At 44.7% G+C, this 21070-nt stretch overlaps 1 protein-coding gene across 3 annotated transcripts in view; it reads left to right on the forward strand.

The window, feature by feature from the left end:
- Klhl3 (kelch like family member 3) overlaps window positions 1-21070 on the forward strand; it is a 108018-nt gene that overhangs the window by 79447 nt on the left and 7501 nt on the right. For all 3 annotated transcript variants that reach the window (XM_058585988.1, XM_046465828.2, XM_046465830.2), the window contains 6 exons: window positions 9383-9500; window positions 9893-10090; window positions 11877-11978; window positions 15146-15274; window positions 18457-18597; window positions 20467-20610. In XM_058585988.1, the coding sequence (XP_058441971.1) occupies window positions 9383-9500; window positions 9893-10090; window positions 11877-11978; window positions 15146-15274; window positions 18457-18597; window positions 20467-20610 (832 nt within the window). The remainder of the gene's footprint in view (window positions 1-9382; window positions 9501-9892; window positions 10091-11876; window positions 11979-15145; window positions 15275-18456; window positions 18598-20466; window positions 20611-21070) is intronic.

Genomic DNA, 21070 nt, shown 5'->3' on the forward strand with positions numbered 1-21070 from the left:
GTTCCATTTTTCAATTTGTCTGTCTTTATACCAATACCATGTTGCCTTGGTTACTAACTTTATAGTAAGTCAAGATAGTATGAGTTTTTCAGTTTTGTTCTTCAAAGTTTTTTTTTTTATTCTAAAGTCCTTTTAATTTAAGAATCAGCTTAATTATTTCTACAAATAAGGTATGCAGATTTGATTAGAGTTATATTTAATCTCTAGGTCAATTAAAGGGAATTTCCATCAATACTAAATCTTTTGATTCATGAACACACCATATATTTCCTTTCATTCAGATTTCCTTTGATTCCTCTCACTGATTTTTTTTTTTTTTTTTGGTAGGGATTAAACCCAGTGGCACTTAACCACTGAGCCACATCCCCCAGCCTCCCCCCCCCCTTTTAAAATTTGTTTTTTAGTTGTAGGTGGACACAATACCTTTATTTTATTTATTTACATGTGGTGCTGAGGATCGAACTCAGGGCCTCACATATGCTAGGAGAGCACTCTCCCACTGAGCCACAGCCCCAGTTCCCCCAAGCCCTTTTTATATTTTATTTAGAGACAGTGTCTTGCTGAGTTCCTTAGGAACCCACTAAGTAGCTAAGGCTGGCTTTAAACTTGTGATCCTCCTGTCTCAGCCTCCAGAGCTGCTGGGATTACAGGCATGTGCCACCACACCTGCCTTTCTCTCTGATGACTTATAGTTGTCCATGTATGGGTCTTACATGGCTTTTGTCAGATTTATCCTTAATTTTTTAGTAACCTCCATTTTCTTTTTCATAATGGCTATACTTGAAAGAACAGAAATTAAATTTTTATGCTATTTTTGCATCTTTAAATTCAAATTTTTAATAGTTTATTTCTAATATGTAGAAATGCATTTGGTAGAAAGGTTATTTAATGGAGAAGGAAGGGTTTAGGTGGTGATGACTTCACTGGAGTCTGAACATAAGGCAAGTATCTTCAGGAGATTGCTGAGTACCCCAGGCTGACTCTCTGGGCAGATTTTTTGGACTTGTCTTCTATAGCGTCAGTTCTTCCACTAAACTGTTGGTTCCATGACAGCAGGCATTACTCATCTGTGTCCTTGGCACCCAGCCCAGATCCTGGCACAGGGTGGGCAATAGTAAACATTTTCATGAATGAAAGATATATTTTTAAAGAAGTAATTTTATGGAGCTTTAGACCTTACCATTTATATCATCCCTCACTATTTCCCCCAATGCTTTTGGCATTTATACATGAGCTTTTGCATGGATGTAGTAAGTATTTATGTCTTTATAGCCTCTTTTGATCACTAATGTAGGTTGGGCCTAGAAATTTGGTTCAACCCCAAAGGCATTCAATATTGCCTTCATTCATGAGAGATTAGAAGAATTGTGAGGAACCTGGATTGAACAAACAACTTCCCTCTAAAACTCAGCAACAATCTATAGGCTCTCACATATTAACTTATTAATTCACTCATCTAACACACTTCTGTAGAGAAATCACTAATTGCTAGGCAGTGAGGTAGGTGCTAGTGCCTCAAGGGCTCTTGTGAGGTGGTCTCTCATCTAAGGAATTCTCTGACTGGGGAGGAGCATAGACAGATGTGAAGGATAACTATAGGGTAAAATTTCAGTGCCACCATGGGGGACTGTCAGGGTACTCTAGGAGCATAGAGACAGGTAGAGGAAACTTTTAGTAGGAGCTAAAGCCTGAGCTGAATCTTCAGGGTCAAACACAAATTGTTCCTGGGAGCACACACCCAGAACCTGGTTCAGAGGACCACAGGAGAGAACTGGCTCATACCTTCTGATGGCCACTTAGGGTTATGTGTACTTTGCATTTTGTTTCTTCCTGGGTCATTGTTCATATCACCAAAAGCATCAATGATGATGAAGTAGTATTGTTTAAATGTCAATGACTGAGCAGTTTGTTTGTAGTTTAAGCTCTAAATATGCATGATTTTGTCTTCACAATGAGTGTGGAAGTGCTGATGTTGGAGAAAATTGAGACCCAGTAAGACTAAGTGATTTGCCTAGACTTTTATAGCTCTTAGGTGGCAGTGCAGGGACTTGAATCCAAATTTGGTAACCTTGAAGCCTAGGCTTTTTAGCATTGCACAGTACTAATCCCTACAGTGATGGTAACAGCACATCTCAGTTACTAAGCTCTCATGATGTGCCAAACACTGGGCTAAGTGATTTTCATTTATTATCTCACAGAATTTTCATAATTGTAATTATCCCAATTTTGCACATAAGGAAATTGGATCTTAGGTTATATCACCTGCTCATTAGTTATCTATTTCTGCATTACAATTTTCCCTAACCTTGGTGGCTTATCATAAAAACATTGTTTATCTCATAGTTTCTGTGGGCAGGCATCCCAGAGTGGCTTAGCTGGGCCCTTCATTCTCTGGGTCTCTCATAAAGTCAAGGTATTGGTCAGGGTTGCAGTCATCGACAGGCTTATTTGGGAACGACCGATTCTAAGCTTGCTCACATGGCTGCTGGCAGACCTCAGATTCTGGACATGGACCTCTCCATAAGCCACTTGAGAATCCTCATGACGTGGTAGCTGGCTTCTGCAGAGCATGTGACTCTAGAGCAAGAAAATGAGAGGCAGAAACTTCAGCCTTTTTATAACCTCACCTCAAAATCAATGCCTATTACTTTTGCATATTTTATTTACTAGATGCAAATCATTAAGGCTAGCCTGGGAATAACGCCCATATGTGAGTGTAGGAGGATCAAAAGATTTGTGACCAATCTTTAAAGCACAAGTAGTCAATGGCTGAGCTCAAATTTAAGCCTTGAACGACTGGCCCTAGACCTAAGCTCTGAACTGTTCTATGATATTGCTTCTCAACTCCACAGTAGGCTTTTAGATGGGTCATGTATGGAAAATAAACTGATTCCTACCCTTTAGAGACTCCTTAAAGATAGAACTTTGTCAAAGACCAAATAAGTGGAGGAAGAGGAGGAGTCAGGAGGTAATTACGCTAGTTGGAGGAGCAGCCTCAGGAATTCCAAGGACTTTTGGGCTTTTATGAATTCAGTCCAGATAGGCTTTCTGAAAGAGCAACTTCAAGAAACGAACTGGTGGAGAGAGATTTGCACCATCCTTTGCAATTCTTGCCAGTGAATCAATTTACCGCCAAGTATCTTCCCTGAAAGGAATGGGATTGTGCCTTGAGATCCCTGTAGAAGGTTATAAGGGTGTTTTTCCTGAGCTGTTGATGCACAGATCATACTGACACATTCAAGCCGGAACAGATAATAGCATCATCTTGGCTCCCACACATTCACCGCCCTGCACTTTCCCTGAGGCTGTGTTGCCAGGGACAACCAGAGGCTGTCTCTCAGCCACTTGGAGCCCTCCTACGTCGTCCTGCTCCACAGATGGCAGCAGAGAAATGAGGTTCCAGGAAGATGTAAATGAATCCTTTACAAGTGTACTGAACCTGGCACTTTTCACTGTCATTCTTGTTCAGTTGGCATCCATGCTCAACTCTTTAAAAATGACACCAAAAAGTCATTCAAGCTGGAAGGAGGCAGCTTGCTTCTGAGTGGGCTGGCCTGCTTTCAGATGATGTTGGGAGTAGAGGCTGCTGGCAGGTGGGTAGGATGACCTCTCATCTGGATCAGGTTCCTCAATGGGCACTGCCTCTCTTCCATGTTGGTCCATACCCTAGCAAAAATACTGGGGGGTGGCAGGTCTTGAAAATGTGCCTGTATCACCCCTGGAATTTTTAGTAGTACTTATAATTCCATCCATAAGTTTCTTTTCTATAACTTGTTAAGAGTTTGTTTTTTTGTTTTTTGGTTTTTTTTTTAAAGAGAGAGAGAATTTTAATATTTATTTTTCAGTTTTCGGCAGACACAATATCTTTGTTTGTATGTGGTGCTGGGATCGAACCCAGGCCGCACGCATGCCAGGCGAGCACGTTACCACTTGAGCCACATCCCCAGCCCAAGAGTTTGTTTTTTAAGCAACTGTTTTAAACCATAATAATGATGCTGGTGTTGATCTAATAATATGATCTAAAATTTAGTAGTTACTATTTACACCCTATGAGAAATATCCTGTTATCATGATGCTGTGGGTGTTGAAAATAAGGCTTAGCAAGGTTAAATGTCTTGCCTGTGGTCACGCAGCCGATTAGTGACATGTGAGTCCAGAGGTGTCTCAACCCAATGCCCATTTTTTCATCCTTTCCATCCTCTCCCTGGGCTTTGCTCTCATGTTGCCTGGTTCTCAAACCCCCATTGTCTCTGCACCTTGCCTGTCGATACTTACCGGGAGCAGCTGTTGCTCAGGAACCTGCTGGGACAAGTCTGCTGGCTCGACCTGGACGCCCTCCTTCGGATGAATTTTTGGTGTTAGCCCTGCGGCCCCACGCACCAGGGTAAGAGAGACTCACTTCCTGCCCTGGCCCGAGGGACCGACTGGCTGGGCCTGCCTTCTGCCCAGCTCGCTGGTCATGGAATAGAGTTTGGACATACTCTGCTCTTGCCCTGTGAAGAAACTGTGCAGAGCCCAGGTTGCTCCTTTCACCTGAGTGGAGATGCCAATGACTTCTGTAGCCCTAGGCCAGGGTTAGGGTCTTGAAAGCTCTGTTCTGTTCACCAACTGTCCCTTTTCCTGACTAGTCTCTCCGATCTAATGGTTCTTAGACAGAGTGGTTATCATTTCAGTGAGGAGAGACCAACATGCCTTCAATCCCAGTCATACTGGTAGAACTAGAATGATCTATGCAAAAGAACATTATATATGTATGAAAAACTTGTTATTCTGGAATTTCTTTTCTAAGAAATCAGGTTGTCTTTCCATGGTCTCACTAAAATAAATGTCCCTTTTACCTTCCGAAGTGAGAGGGTGTTTTCTTTGAGAGATGTCTAATAACCACTCATGTTCTACAAACCAGAGCTTTCCAGGCACCAGAATGTCTGCAGCCTTTAACACAGTGGAGACCTGGGATCAGGATCCTGAGGCAACTAGCAAGACTCCCCCCGAGGACATTGCAGTCCTCAGGAGTGATTAAATGATGTTCAGTCCAGCATCATTGTTAGACCAGAATCAGTTCTTGGGCTTATTAGGATTCCTGTATTACCAATTATGCTTATACAAAATGTTAAAAAATAGTAATCATTGCTAGGAGTGATGGATGGAGACTGTAGTCCTGGGAAGGCTGAGGCAGAGGACAACTAGAGCCCAAGAGTTTGGGGCCAACCTAGACAACATAGTGAGACCCTGTCACTTTTTAAAAAATAGTGATCAATAAAAGAAGCTGATGTGATTCCATTGTCTTTGTTGAAGACCTCATAAGTCTTTAGTAAGCTGGGGTTTATCAGTGTTGGGGAAAGAAAGGGATATCCCTGTTGAACTACCTGGGCCTGGGTGAGGGCTCCCCAGAGAAAATGGTTTAAGTCTGTCCTTGCCCTAACAGCCTGTGGTCTTAAGCAGCAAGAAGTTTGTAATTTCAGAGATGTAACACATGTAGACTTTGGGAATACTCATATTTGCCTACTTGGTTTTTAAGATCAGGTATCTATGGAAACAACTTCTCTATAGTAGTCAAGATAGGAAATTTATTCTTTATACTCTGCATGATCACCACAATGGGGGATACTGTGCTCCTTGTACAAATGGCTTCTTGCAATAACTGCCATAAAAATTGGATTTCTTATACCTGCAAAGAAGCAGAATGTATGCTTGCTTCTCCTTGCTGCTTTGATCCACCATCCCCCTCAGAAGTGACCATCCTACCCTACCAAAACCTTTACAGTTCCTCTTTTCAGACTATCATATAAGGTTTGAATGTTAAAAGTCATTTCTCATTAGTGTTTTTGTGAGCTCAGAGGCAAGTTTATTTTGAAAATGTGTCCTGTATTATTTTTGTCCTTGTACTCAGGTTTTATTTTAACATGAGAAACTTTCCATTTCTGTAATATTGTTTCTGTGTTACAATGAAAGTTCTTCCACAAGTGGTGGATTTTCTCCAGTATGAATGTGCCCCCTCACTTGGCAGGAGACAGTTTCTAGGACATGGTGAGGTTTCTTGAAAGCTTTACCTTTTTTTTTTTTTTTTAATTTAAAGAAGAAGCTTGATACTTTGTGCAAGGAACAAGTAATGCTTTGTTCTGATGGTTGAGTCAAAGGTGGGAAAATCTCTTACTTTTCCTTTTTTTATATCATTTGTTTTCCTCAATATTGCCAGAATTGTAATCTAGTGTTCCAACACATCTTAACCAAAGTGACATTCCAGTTTTATATTTTTTTCATTTGATTATTTTTTTTTCATTTGACTCCTTGCTATTTACTTTTTATTCATTAATTTTTTAATTTCAAAGAAACATCTGAGCCCTCAGTTTTACCTGGCAATATAAGGACATTATTTGGATTATTTTGGTGATTGATGCAGACAGATTTTCTGTCCTGGTAGGGTTTACTGTCTAGGTGGGAAGACAGACAAATCACTAAATGGTCACAGCACAAAGCAGAGCACACAGGGTAGCATGAGGGACATGCAGCTCAGACACAGAGTCAAAGAAGCCCTCTCTGAAGAAGAGACATGTAAACTAAGACCTGGAAGATAAGCAGGTGTTAAAGCAAAAGGATCAAAAAGAGGAAGAATATCTAAAGTAGACGGAATGTTGTATGCAAGAGTGAGGGGTGGCATCCTGCAGAGAGAAAACTAAAATCTGGGTTTATTCCCTCTCAACTCCAGAAATTCGATTTCGAAGAAAATCCTTGCAACATCTTGCCTTCAGTTTAGTTTAGGACAATGCAAGTTCTAGGTATGCTTATGAACATAGGACTAGTCTTTCTGCTCTGGAGGAGTACGTTGGGCATAACCTGAAGTTTGCTGAGAGGCTGTGTTCATTAGTATACCCTGGACCTGCTTATGGCTGCCTATGTAAGCAAAGAATCACAGATGGGAAGAATCCAGCTTTTCTCTGAAAAAGGCTGCTCTTGACACAGAGCAGTGGGACCTTCTGAGTTGAAGCATGCAGGAAAGCCTGCCTGGAAGCAGTAGTAGTTTAAGCCTGACCTATGTCCTGAGTTCCTGTGGAATGCTTTAGAAGTTAGAACTGATTTCTGAGCTTTGAATGACTCAAATTTGGTGGGCTAACTCTAGTGATCAGCAGTCACCATGTGAGCAGTGCATGAGCCTAATCTGGCATCTTGGGGCATAAATGGTTGATCTTGGGCAATGGTTGTCTGATCTGGTTTTGCTTCCCCTTATGGTAGATAATGTCCATCTGAGAGTTGTGCTCCTGTGTGCTCATGCAGGTTTTGATGCTCTGTCCTCTCCCCCAGAGTACATTGTGGGGAAGTAAAAAGCACTATGATTATTAGTAATGGCAAAAATTGTTGATGGCATACCATTAGCATCATTATGAAATTCCTACAGGCCATGAGTTAAAAAAGTGGTTCTCCAAGTATGAAAGCTAGAACAGAGCAGCAGCATCACCTGGGAGTTTGTTATAAATTCATATTCTCAACCCTACTCTAGACCTGCTAAATCAGAAATTCTGAGTGGGGGACCACAGTTTGTGTTTTCACAGCCCTTCAGGTGAACCTGATGCACACTGAATTTTGGGAACCATTGGGTGAATAAGACAGGTTGCAGGAAACAATCCTGTGGCTTGTGTTGGCTGCCTGTGGCCTCTACCCTTTTCTCTCTGCTCAGGAAAGTGTATTGGGGTGCAATTGAGTGTACTGTGTCATACAGTAACAGTGTGAATGTGCCCAGTTATTAAAATGTGTAAACTACAGTTAGCTCTGGTATTTTAATTCTTATTTAGTGGTGGCATGTGACAAGAGTCTCAATAATGGGGATGTGCCACAGATAGGTATGCACTGCAGTTCTGTTAATGAATGCAGTCAGAGTGATGGCTTTCCTTTATTACTTTTATTCTGATTTGTTATATATGACAGCAGAATATATTACAATTCATATTACACATATGGAGCACAATTTTTCATAATTCTGGTTGTACACAACTTAGTCACACCATTCATGTCTTCATACATGTACTTATGGTAATGATATCCATCTCATTCCACCCTCTTTCCTACCCCCATTCTCCCTCCCTCCCCCTCCTTCCGCTTGCTCTATCTAGAGTTCATCTAATCCACCCATGCTACCCCCCAACCCCATTATAAATCAGCATCCTTATATCTGAGAAAACATTCGGCATTTTTTTTTTTTTTTTTTTTTAGATTGGCTAGCTTCACTTAGCATTATATTCTCCAACTCCATCCATTTACCTTCAAATGCCATGATTTTATTTTCTTTTAATGCTTAATAGTATTCCATTGTGTATACATACCAAATTTTCTTTATCCATTCATCAGTTGAAGGGCATCTAGGTTGGTTCCACAGTTTAGCGATGGCTTTCCTTTTTTTGACCAAGTCCTGCAGTAGGAAATGCCATCTGGAGGACACACAGGTGTCCTGGCTATTTCATGAAATAGCATCCTTGCTATGGTATTTTCTGTCCTGTTTACAAAAGTACACTAGTTGTAACCCACTGAATTGATTTCATAACCCACTAATGAAATGTGACCTACATTTTGACAAACAGATGCAATGACCTGTGTTTTCATGGACTACGGACCTACTCTTCAGAACAGGAGGGGTAGGGCCAGCCTCAGGCCTGTGTCAGGTTGCCTGCAGTTTTAGCCTCTCTTCTGCCACCCCTACATGTGTGACCTTGGGCCTTGTTCTCTGAGCTTACTCCCCTCATCTGTCAATGTGGATGATAATGTCTGTATCACAGGGTCAGGGTGACAAGTGAATGACGACACACTTAACACTGCCCGACAGTGATAGTGACTGCTGTACCTGTGGAAATAGCCACTGTTAGTGCCATTTTTCAAAGCATCATCAGTTAAATAAGTTTTGTGATAACCATCACATATATACTATTGTATAAATATTTTTTTCTATACTGCAATGAGTGTGCCCTGCAGGCTAGACATTTAGAAATACTTTTAAATAATAATTTTTTCTTAATGCATCCAAATTCTGCACTCTTCTAAAATATATTCAAGTTTGTTTCACTGTAAAATTGAACTTCCCATCCCAGTCCTCCAGGGTACTGAGATTGCGGAGGATGCTTAAGCTTAATGTACCCCCACCATTACCCCAACTAGGGTATTTTGGAACTGTAGAACTTATGGTTGTGTTTCTGTAGGAAGAGGCTTGTTAGCTTTTTCTTTAATATTCATATATGTTGGTGACTAGTGGCAGCATCTTCACATATGTACCTCTGGAAACTGGGAGCTCAGATAACGCATAGCCCCTGGGCACTAAGCATGTAGAAGAACCAGGGATAGATCACCCATTAATCTGGTGTTAGGAAGATCCAGCTAATGTCCCCTTGTCTTTCTGGAGGTGATGATTGTGGTTGGTGGCCAAGCACCCAAGGCAATCCGCAGCGTGGAGTGCTATGATTTTGAGGAGGACCGGTGGGATCAGATTGCAGAGCTTCCATCCAGGAGATGCAGAGCCGGTGAGTCCCCCAGTCCAGCAGCTGCGTTTTCCTGGCTGATTAGTGCCCTGTGTTGGAAGTCATGCAGTGCTCCTTAGTTCTTCAGACACCTGTGTGTTTCAGGCTCCCTTGCCTTCCCTACCTGCTTGGTTTCGGGCTATCCCTTCTGTGGTCAGTTCTTTCGTGGTTGGGAGAGTAAACAAATTCAGGCATTTGCTTGAATCAAGTAAAATTAGAAAAACAAATGGGAAAAGAAATCCAGTGAGCGCCATAGTGACCCCCAGGTGTCTGTAGTCGGAGATCGTCTTCTGTGGTGAGTTATGTGTTGCCTGCCTGCTCCCACGTAATCATGCATCAACATGCTCAGCCAGCCACCTGACCTAACCTTCGTGCCTTGGTTTCCTGTGCCTCAGGTGTGGTGTTCATGGCCGGCCACGTGTATGCTGTGGGTGGGTTTAATGGCTCCCTGCGGGTGCGGACTGTGGACGTGTATGACAGTGTGAAGGACCAGTGGACGTCCATTGCCAGCATGCAGGAGCGCCGGAGCACACTGGGTGCGGCCGTGCTCAATGACCTGCTGTACGCGGTGGGAGGTTTCGATGGCAGTACTGGTAGGTCCAGGACCTATTCCCTCCCCATCCCCACCTGGGTACATCCTCCATGCAGCCTCATTTTGTCCAGCCAGTTGCTGGGCTGACATCTGTCCTTCTGCAGCACTGCCCCAGCAACACACACATCTGTGTTACTCAGCTTTCCTCTGGGATAGTTATAAGGAGAAGATTTATTTTGGCTTATGGTTTTGAAGGTCAAGTCCCTGCTCAGGTCACCCTTTGCTTTAGGCCTGTGGTGAGGCAGCACCTCATGGAGGGAGCACATGGCCAAGCAAACCTGCCCGCCTCATCACCAGGCAGCAAAAGGGAACAGGAAGTGGGACCCACACTGCCATCAAGGGCACACTCCTAGTGACCTGGAGACCTCCTTCAAGGCCCCTTCTGCTGAAGGTATCGTATATCACTGATCCAGGGACCAAGCCTTCAACAATGGGCCTTTGGGGGCAATAGGAACCAAACTACGGCACCATCCTTCCTTACCCAGCTTTTGGAGCCATAGCCAGGCCCCCAAAGAATAGGAACATATTCATACAGACTATGAAACTCTCCATGTATGATCTCTAGGGCTCTGGGAAGGAGCCTACACTCAAGTGTCCCTAGTCTGCACCTTCTACTGAACAGATAAGGGAACAAAGGCTCAGCAGTGGGACAAAGCCTGGCTCAGGCCACACTGGCAGCCAGGCTTGTCCATTGCCCTTTCTACTGCCCCACTGAGCCTCCCTAGACTGGGCCACCACAGGTGGACTCCTTGCTCCTGGATTTTACCTTGCTTCAAAAATTTCAGTCTGAACCATTAGAAGACATGGACTTGGAGAGAAGATCTCATCTGTACTCATACTGCTGGGTAGATGTCTCTGTAGACACCAACTCACTAAAATAAAATGGTGTTCTTCAGCCACAAGGGAAGAAAAAATAAAAACACAATATTTTTTACTTCTCTGAAGTTTCATTTGTGTCTTCACGATTTGGTGATGTTTCTCATTCTTCATGTTGCTTCACAAATTCCATGGTCTTTAGCTTTTCTGGAGGCTATGTTTATTGAGCAGAAGGGATAGCGGTACATTGCTTCATTTAGGACCTGCTTTTTTGGTTCTAAGTAGAAAGTCCAACTATACTATGGCTTTAAAATAAAGAATTTTTGTTTTATTTTTGAAAAACAAGAAAAGGAGTTCCTGACTTGATCTAATTGCTCAAGGAAATTGGGGCCAAGTTCCTAAGATTCTCTGGGCCTTTTCCTTCTAATCACAATGTGGCTGTTCTATTTCCAGCCAATACATTTGTGTTCCAGGTAACAAAAGCAAGAAAGAGTGGCACCTATCTCTGAAAAGTAAAGGTTATTTCAGAAATCCCAATGAGATTTCTACTTAGATATCATTGACTTGGTCACCCCTAGCTGCAAGGGAATCTTCAAAGGCAAGTGTTTAACTTTCTAGCTCCAGAGGCAGAGGAAGACCAGGGAAAAGGGAGTTGGAACAGGGGCTCGATGAGGCAGCCTCACGTCTCTGCTTGGAATCAAAGCATTCCTTTCTGTGAGTTCAGTGACTTATTTACCTTGGCAGAACAGCTCAGGCACACCCCCGTCCACTCATAACCCGTCCTCTGAGTCAAGTCTTAGTGTCCCCTCAGGTGGCCACTACAGATGTGTTTCAGGGAGTTGTCAAGGGCCACATAGAGAGGCAGAGGTGGCACCAGGCCATGCATGCAGGTCTGCAGCCCCCAGGTTTGGACTCCCCACTGTCAGCGGAGGCCTGGTGCCGCAGAATCTCACGAGTCTCTTGTCTCCCAGGCCTGGCGTCGGTGGAAGCCTACAGCTACAAGACCAACGAGTGGTTCTTTGTGGCCCCGATGAACACGCGGCGCAGCAGTGTGGGTGTGGGCGTTGTGGAGGGTAAGGAGGCAGCAGTGGGTGGCCAGCCCTACCCTGGCCCCCAGACCTTGTGCTGGGTCTGGCCTCATGCTCGATGCTCTAACATGGCTCCGTTTTTTCAGATCACTGCTGAATTAGGAGCCATTGTTCCTGATTTAACAGAAGAGGGTGGTTGAGATGAGGGAGGTGAAGCTTTAGCCCAGGGCTGAGAGGTGTTTGATTGGGTTGGGGAAAACAGGAAGAGCCCAGAGGAAATGCCATCCTGTCTCTGTCCACTTGTCAACAGCTCTGCTGAGAGTAGGAACCCAGAGTCCCCACTGTGGTGGATTAATTTTTAAAAAATATTTTGTTAGTTGTTCATGGGACTTCATTTATTAAAATGTGGTGCTGAAGATTGAACCCAGCACCTCATACTTGTTAGACAAGTACTCTACCACTGAGCCACAACCCCACCCCCTATTGAACATTTTTCTCACATGTATAAACATGGCACATTAAGCAGAGCCTCTTCTCAGGTCTGACAACTCTCTCCGCAGGGCAGTTGGAAGTGTGCGGGGTGAGGCAGGAGGCTGGCTGGGGGCCTGGCCAGACAGTGTGCAGTTGTTTGTAAATTATCCGTCTCTCATTTTATTCCCAAAACTCTTCTGAAGAAGATTGGCAGAACTCAGAGTTTCTCCACTCTCTCCAGATGGAGAAACTGAGTCCCAAAGAGTTTCAGGGATGAGCTGCACATCGCGGTGGTAGGGAACTGCACAGCCAGTCCTCAGCCTGTCTCCCAGCTCCAGCCCAATGCTCTTCCACTGTGCTGTGCTGTCTCTGCTCCTTCAGACCATTAACAAGTGCTAATGGGTAGGAGTTTTACAAATATGTGTGAATTCAATGTGCCAAGGCATAAAGTATTTTTTGAACCAAAAAGGCTAGAGTTTATGGGATGTCATTGGCCCATTAGCCTGTCCTGATGCATGGGGACAACTGGAAGATTTGTTCACTTGGATGTGTATGCAGATGTGTGTTCTCTCTCTCTCTCTCTCTCTCTCTCTCTCTCTCTCTCTCTCTCTCATGCACACAGCAAGAACACACCCATGTACACATGCTTTGGGCAGAGTGGAATATGCAGTTAGACAATAATAGAAATATTCTTTTTCTGTACTGGTTTGCATAGTTTAAATTTTCATTTAAAACTATTTTAACACACAAAACAAGTTATCTTAAGTGACTACAAGGATTTTTTTTTTTCCTCCTACCAAGATAAATTGTTTCTTGCAGTCTCATCCTCTTGGTGGAACAGAAATTGATTTTTCTGCCAAATCTAAGTGCTTTGTCTAGCCACCTTCCCATTCCCCCCTTGTTCCTCAGCCAGGAATATGAAACAATAGACCAGGACTTAAAAATAGCAAATCCCTGTTAATAGTCAAGGAGAAACCTTGAGTGGGTATTTTTTTCAGCTGATGCAGGTTTGGAATGGCTGGTGGGGGTTAGAGGAGGTGCCTTAATGGTAGTAATTTAGAATACTCCCCTTGACAAAGGCTTTTGTGAGCATGTTCTGTGTGTGGAAGAAGCGCTGTCTTGGAGCCTGCCCTGTGGAGGTGGAGGACAGATTGGAACTCACTTTTCTTTCCCCTCCTGAATGTGAAGCTCCGTGGGCTGTGAGTCACCTGGGACAGCAGTGGGTCTAGGTGTGGAGGCAGGAACGCAGCTCTGTGCATTGTCTGGTTTGCTCCCCTCCCTCGCATCCTCTCCTGCACGCTGTGGAGTCTGAAGGACACTGAGAAAACATAGAGGAAATTAGGATAGTTTCTCCTGGCTTCTTGGAAGAATCTCTGCTCAGGAAAAGAGAGTATTAGGATCAGAGTGTAGGCAGAAGCTCCCTAGCAGAGTGGGGTTGTGTTAAGGAAAGGTCACATTGAACCAGCCACACCATGTGGGTGGCCTGTTTTGTTTTTTTTGTTGTTGTTGTTGTTTGTTTTGTTTCTGGTTTTGATTTTTTTGCTTTGACTTTGGTGAGGGCTGAACGGCGCAGGAGAGGTCTATTTTTTTCAGAAGTGTTAGTGGAGAGGACTCTGGGGGAAGAAAACAAAACCAGGCCCAGTGACAATAGAAGAATAATTTTACATTTCTTACATACATCAGTAACCATGGTGGTAGGGTATAGTTTTGAGCCTAAAAATTTAACTTCAAGTATTTATTTCAGGTTTTCTCATTTTTGTTGTACTCTTATATAAGCATATAATGACCCCCAAAATGTATTGATTAAATAATCCTGTCAAAAAGATTTGCATTTGGTAGTGTTTACTCAGCCTATAGCTGGTTTTCAACATCCTTGTTCTGTAACTCATGCTCCCCGCCCCCCAAGATCAGGTGAAGTAGGGTCACTTCCTCTCCCCTACAGAAAGGGCTGTCCCATCGCATTCTAAGACTAAATATTAAATCCAAAAGGTTCAAATCTCTGTTGTCAAGCAGCTAGAATACCAATTTTCTGCTCCTTTGTCCCATCTTGCTCCTAGTCCCCAGCCCCAGGAAGAAATGATGCTATTGGGTAATGGCTTTGTGGTATTTTTATTTTAAAAATAGATGATGGTGCTTCAGGGCCCTCATGCATGGCTTGGAGCTCCCAGCTTTGTCTGCACAAAAGTCCAGCCACCTCAGTCCAGAATCTACATAGAGCACTCCACACACAAGCTCTGCCTGTGGAAATACGGAAAAAACAGAAACAGTGGCTATGTGCTTGAGTCTGGGCTCTCACTGAAGAAGATTTTTCCACATTTATCCCATCTGTTATTGGAAGCCGTTAGCCAGATGGTTAGCCTGCCTGGTAATAGCCGAGAGCCCTCCAGCTCTCCATCTATCCAGTACAGGTGCTCTGTTCTAGAGAAGCATTAACCTAATTCACCAGCAAGAATATGTTGAGCCTGGTGGTGCCAAGTCATAGCTTCAACTGGGTCTTTGGAGTTCTTATTTAGAACGAGGTTCAGAATTGCTTCTAGAGAGCTCAGGACTTAGGAGCAAGTAGAAGGCAGAAATGTGAAGACGGTTTCCCCTACTGGGGACATAAGCCTGCATTCTTCTGGAGGAAGGGGGCCCAGCAGTCTAAAGTAAGAGTGCCCTATGGGTTAAAGGTGGGCGTCAGCCAAGCTTCAGTGCCCTGCTAGCGTCCCTGGCACCATCCTCATCCTCTTTGTCTGTTCCAGGGAAGCTTTATGCCGTTGGGGGTTATGATGGGGCCTCCCGCCAGTGTCTGAGCACCGTGGAGCAGTACAACCCAGCGACCAACGAGTGGACGTATGTGGCTGACATGAGCACCCGCCGCAGTGGTGCAGGTAGGGGAGTCTCAGGGTGCAGACTGGCTGCTTGGCGCACAGCCAGGTCTGGAGCCCAGTGACATAACCTTACATTTTAGTTTACTTTTCTTCTTTTTTTCCTTCTACTGTATATAATCCCATTAGCACCTTTGCAGCTACAGTGCTTGTAAGTGCACCTTTCCCAGAGATCCTTTTGCTAGAGAGTGGAAGAAATAATGTTCTTTATCATCACCCTGTTTGTATGGAGGGTCTATATCTCCTCAAAGTGAAGGCTTACTAGGGACCAGGCACTGTCCTAATAGGCCCTTTCTGTGCCTCAGTATTATATTTAATCAGCGTAACCCTGAACGGCAGATACAATATTGGTTATATTACAATATTGATAATATTGATTCCACTTACCAGATTTTGGAAGTAAGTCTACTAAGGGTTGAATAATTTGTCCAAGGTCATAAAACTAGTAATTGCCAAAGTTGGAATTCTCTCTCCAGAGTTGTCTTTTAACCCCTAGATTAATCACGAGAGGCTCATTCCTGTGAGGTAGTAGGACAAGCGCCCAGACTTTAGTGGACACAGCCCAGCCTGCCTGTCTGAAATCCCTGTCTTGAGGTTGGAAGTCTTCACATCTGGAAATAAACCTGTGTCCCTCCCTCATCCCCTCTTTGCCTCACATCTACCCCCTTCCAACATGGGAAGAGAATGACTTCCAAGTGGTTTTCCACTAGTGCTTCTGTGATCCTTTGGGCTGTTTCAGGAGCTGTGGCAGTAGTCCCTCTTTCCCTGCTTGGTCTCTCCATGTTCCTAGAGGCCCCAGGAAAAGGACTGGGGGTAGGCAGAGTCCATGGATGCAGTTCCTCTGGTGTGTGGCTACTGATTCCCAGCCACAACTCAAAGTAACCATCTGTTACCCCTCCTCCACCTCTCTCTCCCCTCTTCCCCCACCCGCTCTGGCTCTGGTATGTTCCTGTTTGGAGTGCTATTTTCAGGAGCTTGCCTCTGCTGATCCTGATAGGTCAGCCCTTCCTGAGTGTAGAGCAGATGCCTGGCAGTTAGGAAACTTGGGCTTCAGTGCTGGGTCTGTTCTAACTTGCTCTGTGACCTTGGATAAGACCTCCTCCATTTCTGATCTTCAGTTTCTCAGATATGAAATGAGTGGGTTGGAGCAGATGTTCCTTAAGGACCAGTTCAACTCACAGATCCCATGATTCTTCCCTTCCGTAAAACTCCTGTAGTAACTTAGGTTTTTTAGTGTCCATACGTTATACTTCCTAGAAGTCCTCTCCTGTTCTCCAGGCATGAGAGCAGGTGCACAAGGCTCACGCATGTATGAACAGCTCAAAAGAGCGGGTTATGCACACTGACCTGCTGGGCTGTTCTGAGGAAGCTCCCCAGGGGAAAGTGTGCTGAGGCAAATCTGCTGAAACTAGGACTTCTCACCTGCCTCTGAAAGTTCACGCTCATCCATGTGGATGAAGTAACCTTTGTCTGTAAGCTGCGTAGAAGGTTACTGTTGAGTGGATGTTACTAAGCCCTGATACTGCCTTTTAAACCTAGGTAAAAGACCCAGGATTATGTCATCCCAATACCTTTGTCCCTAGGAGACACAGTGACCTTGACTTAGGGAATGAACTCTTTCCTCAGATTATTGTCGCCCTGGCTGCCTCACCCCTGGCAAGTCTCACCCCCTACTTGGGAACCCACATACTTGTCTTAGGGGTGTTTTTTGGTGGCTGAGGGCCCAGAGACCAAAGGCCCTATCTTCCAGGTGCCTGAGACCCTTGGAGGTACCCAGGCTGGGCTCTAGATACAGGAAACCTCTGCATCTGAGTTCATGGATCAGGCCGCCCATGAGTGCCTGGAAGGCTGCTTCCTTCCTCAGCAGGTTGTGGGCAAAACCAGAGGATATTTAGGGGAAAGGAGGCCATCTCAGGGTTCCAGGGGTAGCAGTTCTTGCCCACCTTGGAGGAAGGGAAGGTAGAGCTTAGGAACCCAGTTGACTTACTAGGCCTGCATCCATTAGCTAGCCATCGCCGGAACAACAGCTCCATCTGCTGTTAGTTTAGGGCAATTGCTAGGAACCACTAGTTTGCTAACCTAATTGCTGAAGGGAATTTTACACACTTTGTCATTCAAATGTCCGCTGAGGACTTAAACTACCTGGCACAGGGAACAAGGCAAGGACAAGACAGTTCTCTGTCCATATGAAGTTTGTGTTTTACAAATTTAGTTCTTGAATTTGAAACCTGGCTGCACATCCTAATTACCCGTGGAACTTTTCCAGGCTCTTGACCAGTGTGTGTCTGGGAGTGAAGCCCTAGAACCTACCTTCTCAGAAATCCCCCAGCTGTTGGAGATGCAGCCTGTCCACCGAGGGGAGTAGTCCACAGGCATTTTTGACCCATTCCATCCCCCTTCCTTCATAAATGGGAAAACTGAGGCCCAGAAAGGGAAGGATCACCCAATGAAGGAATTAGAGGCAGGTCTAGAACCCAGGTGTCCCAGTCACCAGGCCAGTTGCTCTTTCTAGGTGCCACCACCCTCCTTGATTGATTTTTGTCTCCTTGACTTGTATTAAAGGATTTTAAAAGGCTGCACTGAAGCTTGTAAATGATGCCTCAGGCTGGCCAGCTCAGTGCCTGGTCTAATGCCCTCTGGCATCCAGGAGAGAAGTGGGCAGAAAAACAGCTTCCGCTCAAGACTTTGAGGGAGGTCTCTTTGGTAATGATCTTAGCACACTTACTGCATGGCTAGTTTCAATTTTTAACCCTTTGACTCGATTATTACAATGCTGAGTAATGCAACAGTTTTGGAAGGCAAGGCATTATAGGTAGGCAAAAAAGAAAGAAATGTGATTTTACTCCCCAGAAATAACTACTTTGAATGTTTGGGTGAATTTCAGTCTTTTTTTTTTTTTTTGCTTTTTACCTACCACATATGAATATGCATATATTTATGTTTTTAAAACAGGAATGGGGTCATATTTGCCGTATATTTCAACATTTCCACTTTGGCAATCTCTTGAGGAGGCGGGAAGGGTATCATTGTATCTATTTTACAGATGAGAACACTGAAGTCCAGGGAGATAAAACAGCACTCCCCAAGTCACCTGCTGGTGGTGACCATCTGGGGCTGGACATCAGGCCTCATGGTGTCTGGTTCCTGTAGCCAGCCTAAGGCCGGGACACCGCTCTGCCTTTCAGGGGTTGGGGTGCTCAGCGGACAGCTGTATGCCACAGGCGGTCATGATGGGCCCTTGGTGAGGAAGAGTGTTGAAGTTTACGATCCTGGAACAAACACCTGGAAGCAGGTGGCGGACATGAACATGTGCCGACGCAATGCAGGTAATGGGACGTGGGAGTCCTGGGCCTCTTCGCTCTGCACGTAACAGTTCTCCATGAGAGGAAGAGGGGAGAGATTCTCAGCATCTCAAGCTGAGCTTGAACACTGAATAGGGAGGGAGTATCCATCTGCTGGGCAGGCTCTAGGTGAGGGGCGGGGAGAGCTCAGGACACAAAATACTTGCCACAGGTCTCTGCATTTAGATGCACAAGGGTCGTCATCCCCCTCGTCCCCCCATGAAAGGTGATTATTTTACTGCATGCAGTTTGACACAGACCCAGAAAAAAACCTCTGACTGTCACCAGTGCCCCTGCCCAATGGCTTAAGTGCAGCACTGTGTGGACATGGGCCAGACAAGCACTTGGCCCCGTCCCTTCATTGCTTTTGCCTGGCTAGGCGACTCCCACTTTTACCTGAATCCAGTCTCCTTCCTTACATGGAGAGCTGGACCCTTGACTGTTCTCCAGGAGAACCTCTTCCTTTATTCCCTTCTTTGTACTTCCTGTGTCTCCTGTCCTTTCTTTCCCTTCCCCTGTTCCTTCCCTAGGGGGTTTAGATGTGTATCTCCCGGAGCCTGAGAGTCCTGTCAAGCTATTTCCTTTTGGAGTTTTGTCCTTTTGGTCACGCCTCTGTGCTTTGGGAAAGCATCAGCTGAGCCCACCCTCCCAGGCTGGAAAGACAAACAGGTTTTTTTCAGGCAGAATTATTACCTTCATTCTCATATTACCTGTTTGCTAAACCCATTTGTGGCTGACTTGTTGGAAGTATAAACGGAGGGGAAGTTTACTGATTTACTCATTGCCTGAGTCTGCTGTGATTTAACTTGGCATTTGACCTTAAGCCACATGAGCAGGGAATTACAGACCCTAAGGCAGGATCTGAAATCTGAGAAAAAGTTTAAATGTAAACAGGAGTATATGCAAATATTCACATATAGATATTTCTGTTAATAACAAATATGGAGTCACACTATAACACTGTTTTATAACTGCTTTTAAAAGCTCCCTTCACCATCTTTCATCAACATCCTATGATACACTGAATTTGTTTACATTATTTTCTTGTCTTAGAGTCTAAGTAGTAGTTTGGTTATTGTAAATGGTTCTTGTAGTTAAATCAATGCATATATTTAAAATTATTCTTATAATAAAAGGTGAAAAGTGGAATTTTGAGTCAGAGGGAGCACATGTGCATTCAGGAAGGTGGTCCATTTTATTCTCTCACTAATATTTGAGAGTATCCTCACCAACGCTGATACCAACACTACTTTTTAGGGCATCATCTTAGTTATACGTTCTTAATCTTTAGTCCCCACTTCTTGAGACCTTGCCCCGCAACTGGCTTACTCTGAGATTAGGAGTAATCTAATCCCATTAAGTAATCCCATTAAGGATAGGAGGGGAGCCTGAACCCTGGGAATGGTGTGTGAGTTTAGAACCCTGTCTTGTGAAGGGGTTATAGACACTGCTATTAGCACCACACAGGGGAAGGCTTACAAGCAGAGAATTAGTAGCGTGTACAAAATCACTCAACTGTTTTGTTCTCCAGCTTGCGGGGCTGGGAGATCTATGTGCTGGGTGCTCAGTATTCATTGAGAGAACTCACAATGCTCTATCAGAAGGGATGGAGGGAACATCTGAGGGACTGTGTGGTAGTGAGAGAAATAACTGTTAGGATAGGGGATCCTCAGAGCCTAGGAGTGGCTGTTGGCAGCATGTGCCGCCTCTGAGCAAACCCAGACCTGCAGAGCTGGATCTCCGTGGTCCCACCATGTGTGAGGGAATGAGCCTCCAGGGCAGCCAGCACGCATCTGCTGCAGATCCAGGTCTCTGGTGCCCTAATGTCTCCGGTGACTTCTGTTTGACTCCCAGGGGTCTGTGCAGTGAATGGGCTCCTGTATGTGGTTGGAGGAGACGATGGATCCTGCAACCTGGCTTCAGTGGAGTACTACAATCCTGTCACGGACAAGTGGACACTGCTACCAACCAACATGAGTACTGGCCGGAGCTATGCAGGTCTGTGTTCCAGCTCCACCCGCCTGGGCTGGGGAGGGGAGGAGGAGATGTGAGCTTGCTTAACTTGGGACTGAGTGCCTCCTCCTGGGGTGGCAGGTAATTGTCACATTGTTACCACTCTTTCACTCTGTGCCCAGGAAAGATGCTGATAATTAGCCTGTCCCTTGTGAACCTGAATGTAGCTTTAGCATTCTTATTGTAGTGTTTCAGGGAGCTTCTTCCAAATGATCTGCGCTGCCACAAAACACTTTCGAGTTTCATTGCCATTCCTGGCTTATTTTGTACCAGGCTCCCAGGTGGCACAAGTACAGTTCTTGCTCTCTGGAAGTTGAGTTGGAAAGATAAGCCCTATCTGTACAGAACAGGGGAAATACAAGATGAAGTACACACAAGTTATGAGTGGAATGCCCTGTACATTTTTATTACCTGACAGGGTAATAAATTGAGAATTGGCAGGTTC

This window comes from Marmota monax, unplaced genomic scaffold (assembly GCF_021218885.2).
Source record: "Marmota monax isolate L192 unplaced genomic scaffold, Marmota_monax_Labrador192_F-V1.1 WCK01_AAM20220418_F8-fsc00097, whole genome shotgun sequence".
NCBI classification, from domain to species: domain Eukaryota; kingdom Metazoa; phylum Chordata; class Mammalia; order Rodentia; family Sciuridae; genus Marmota; species Marmota monax.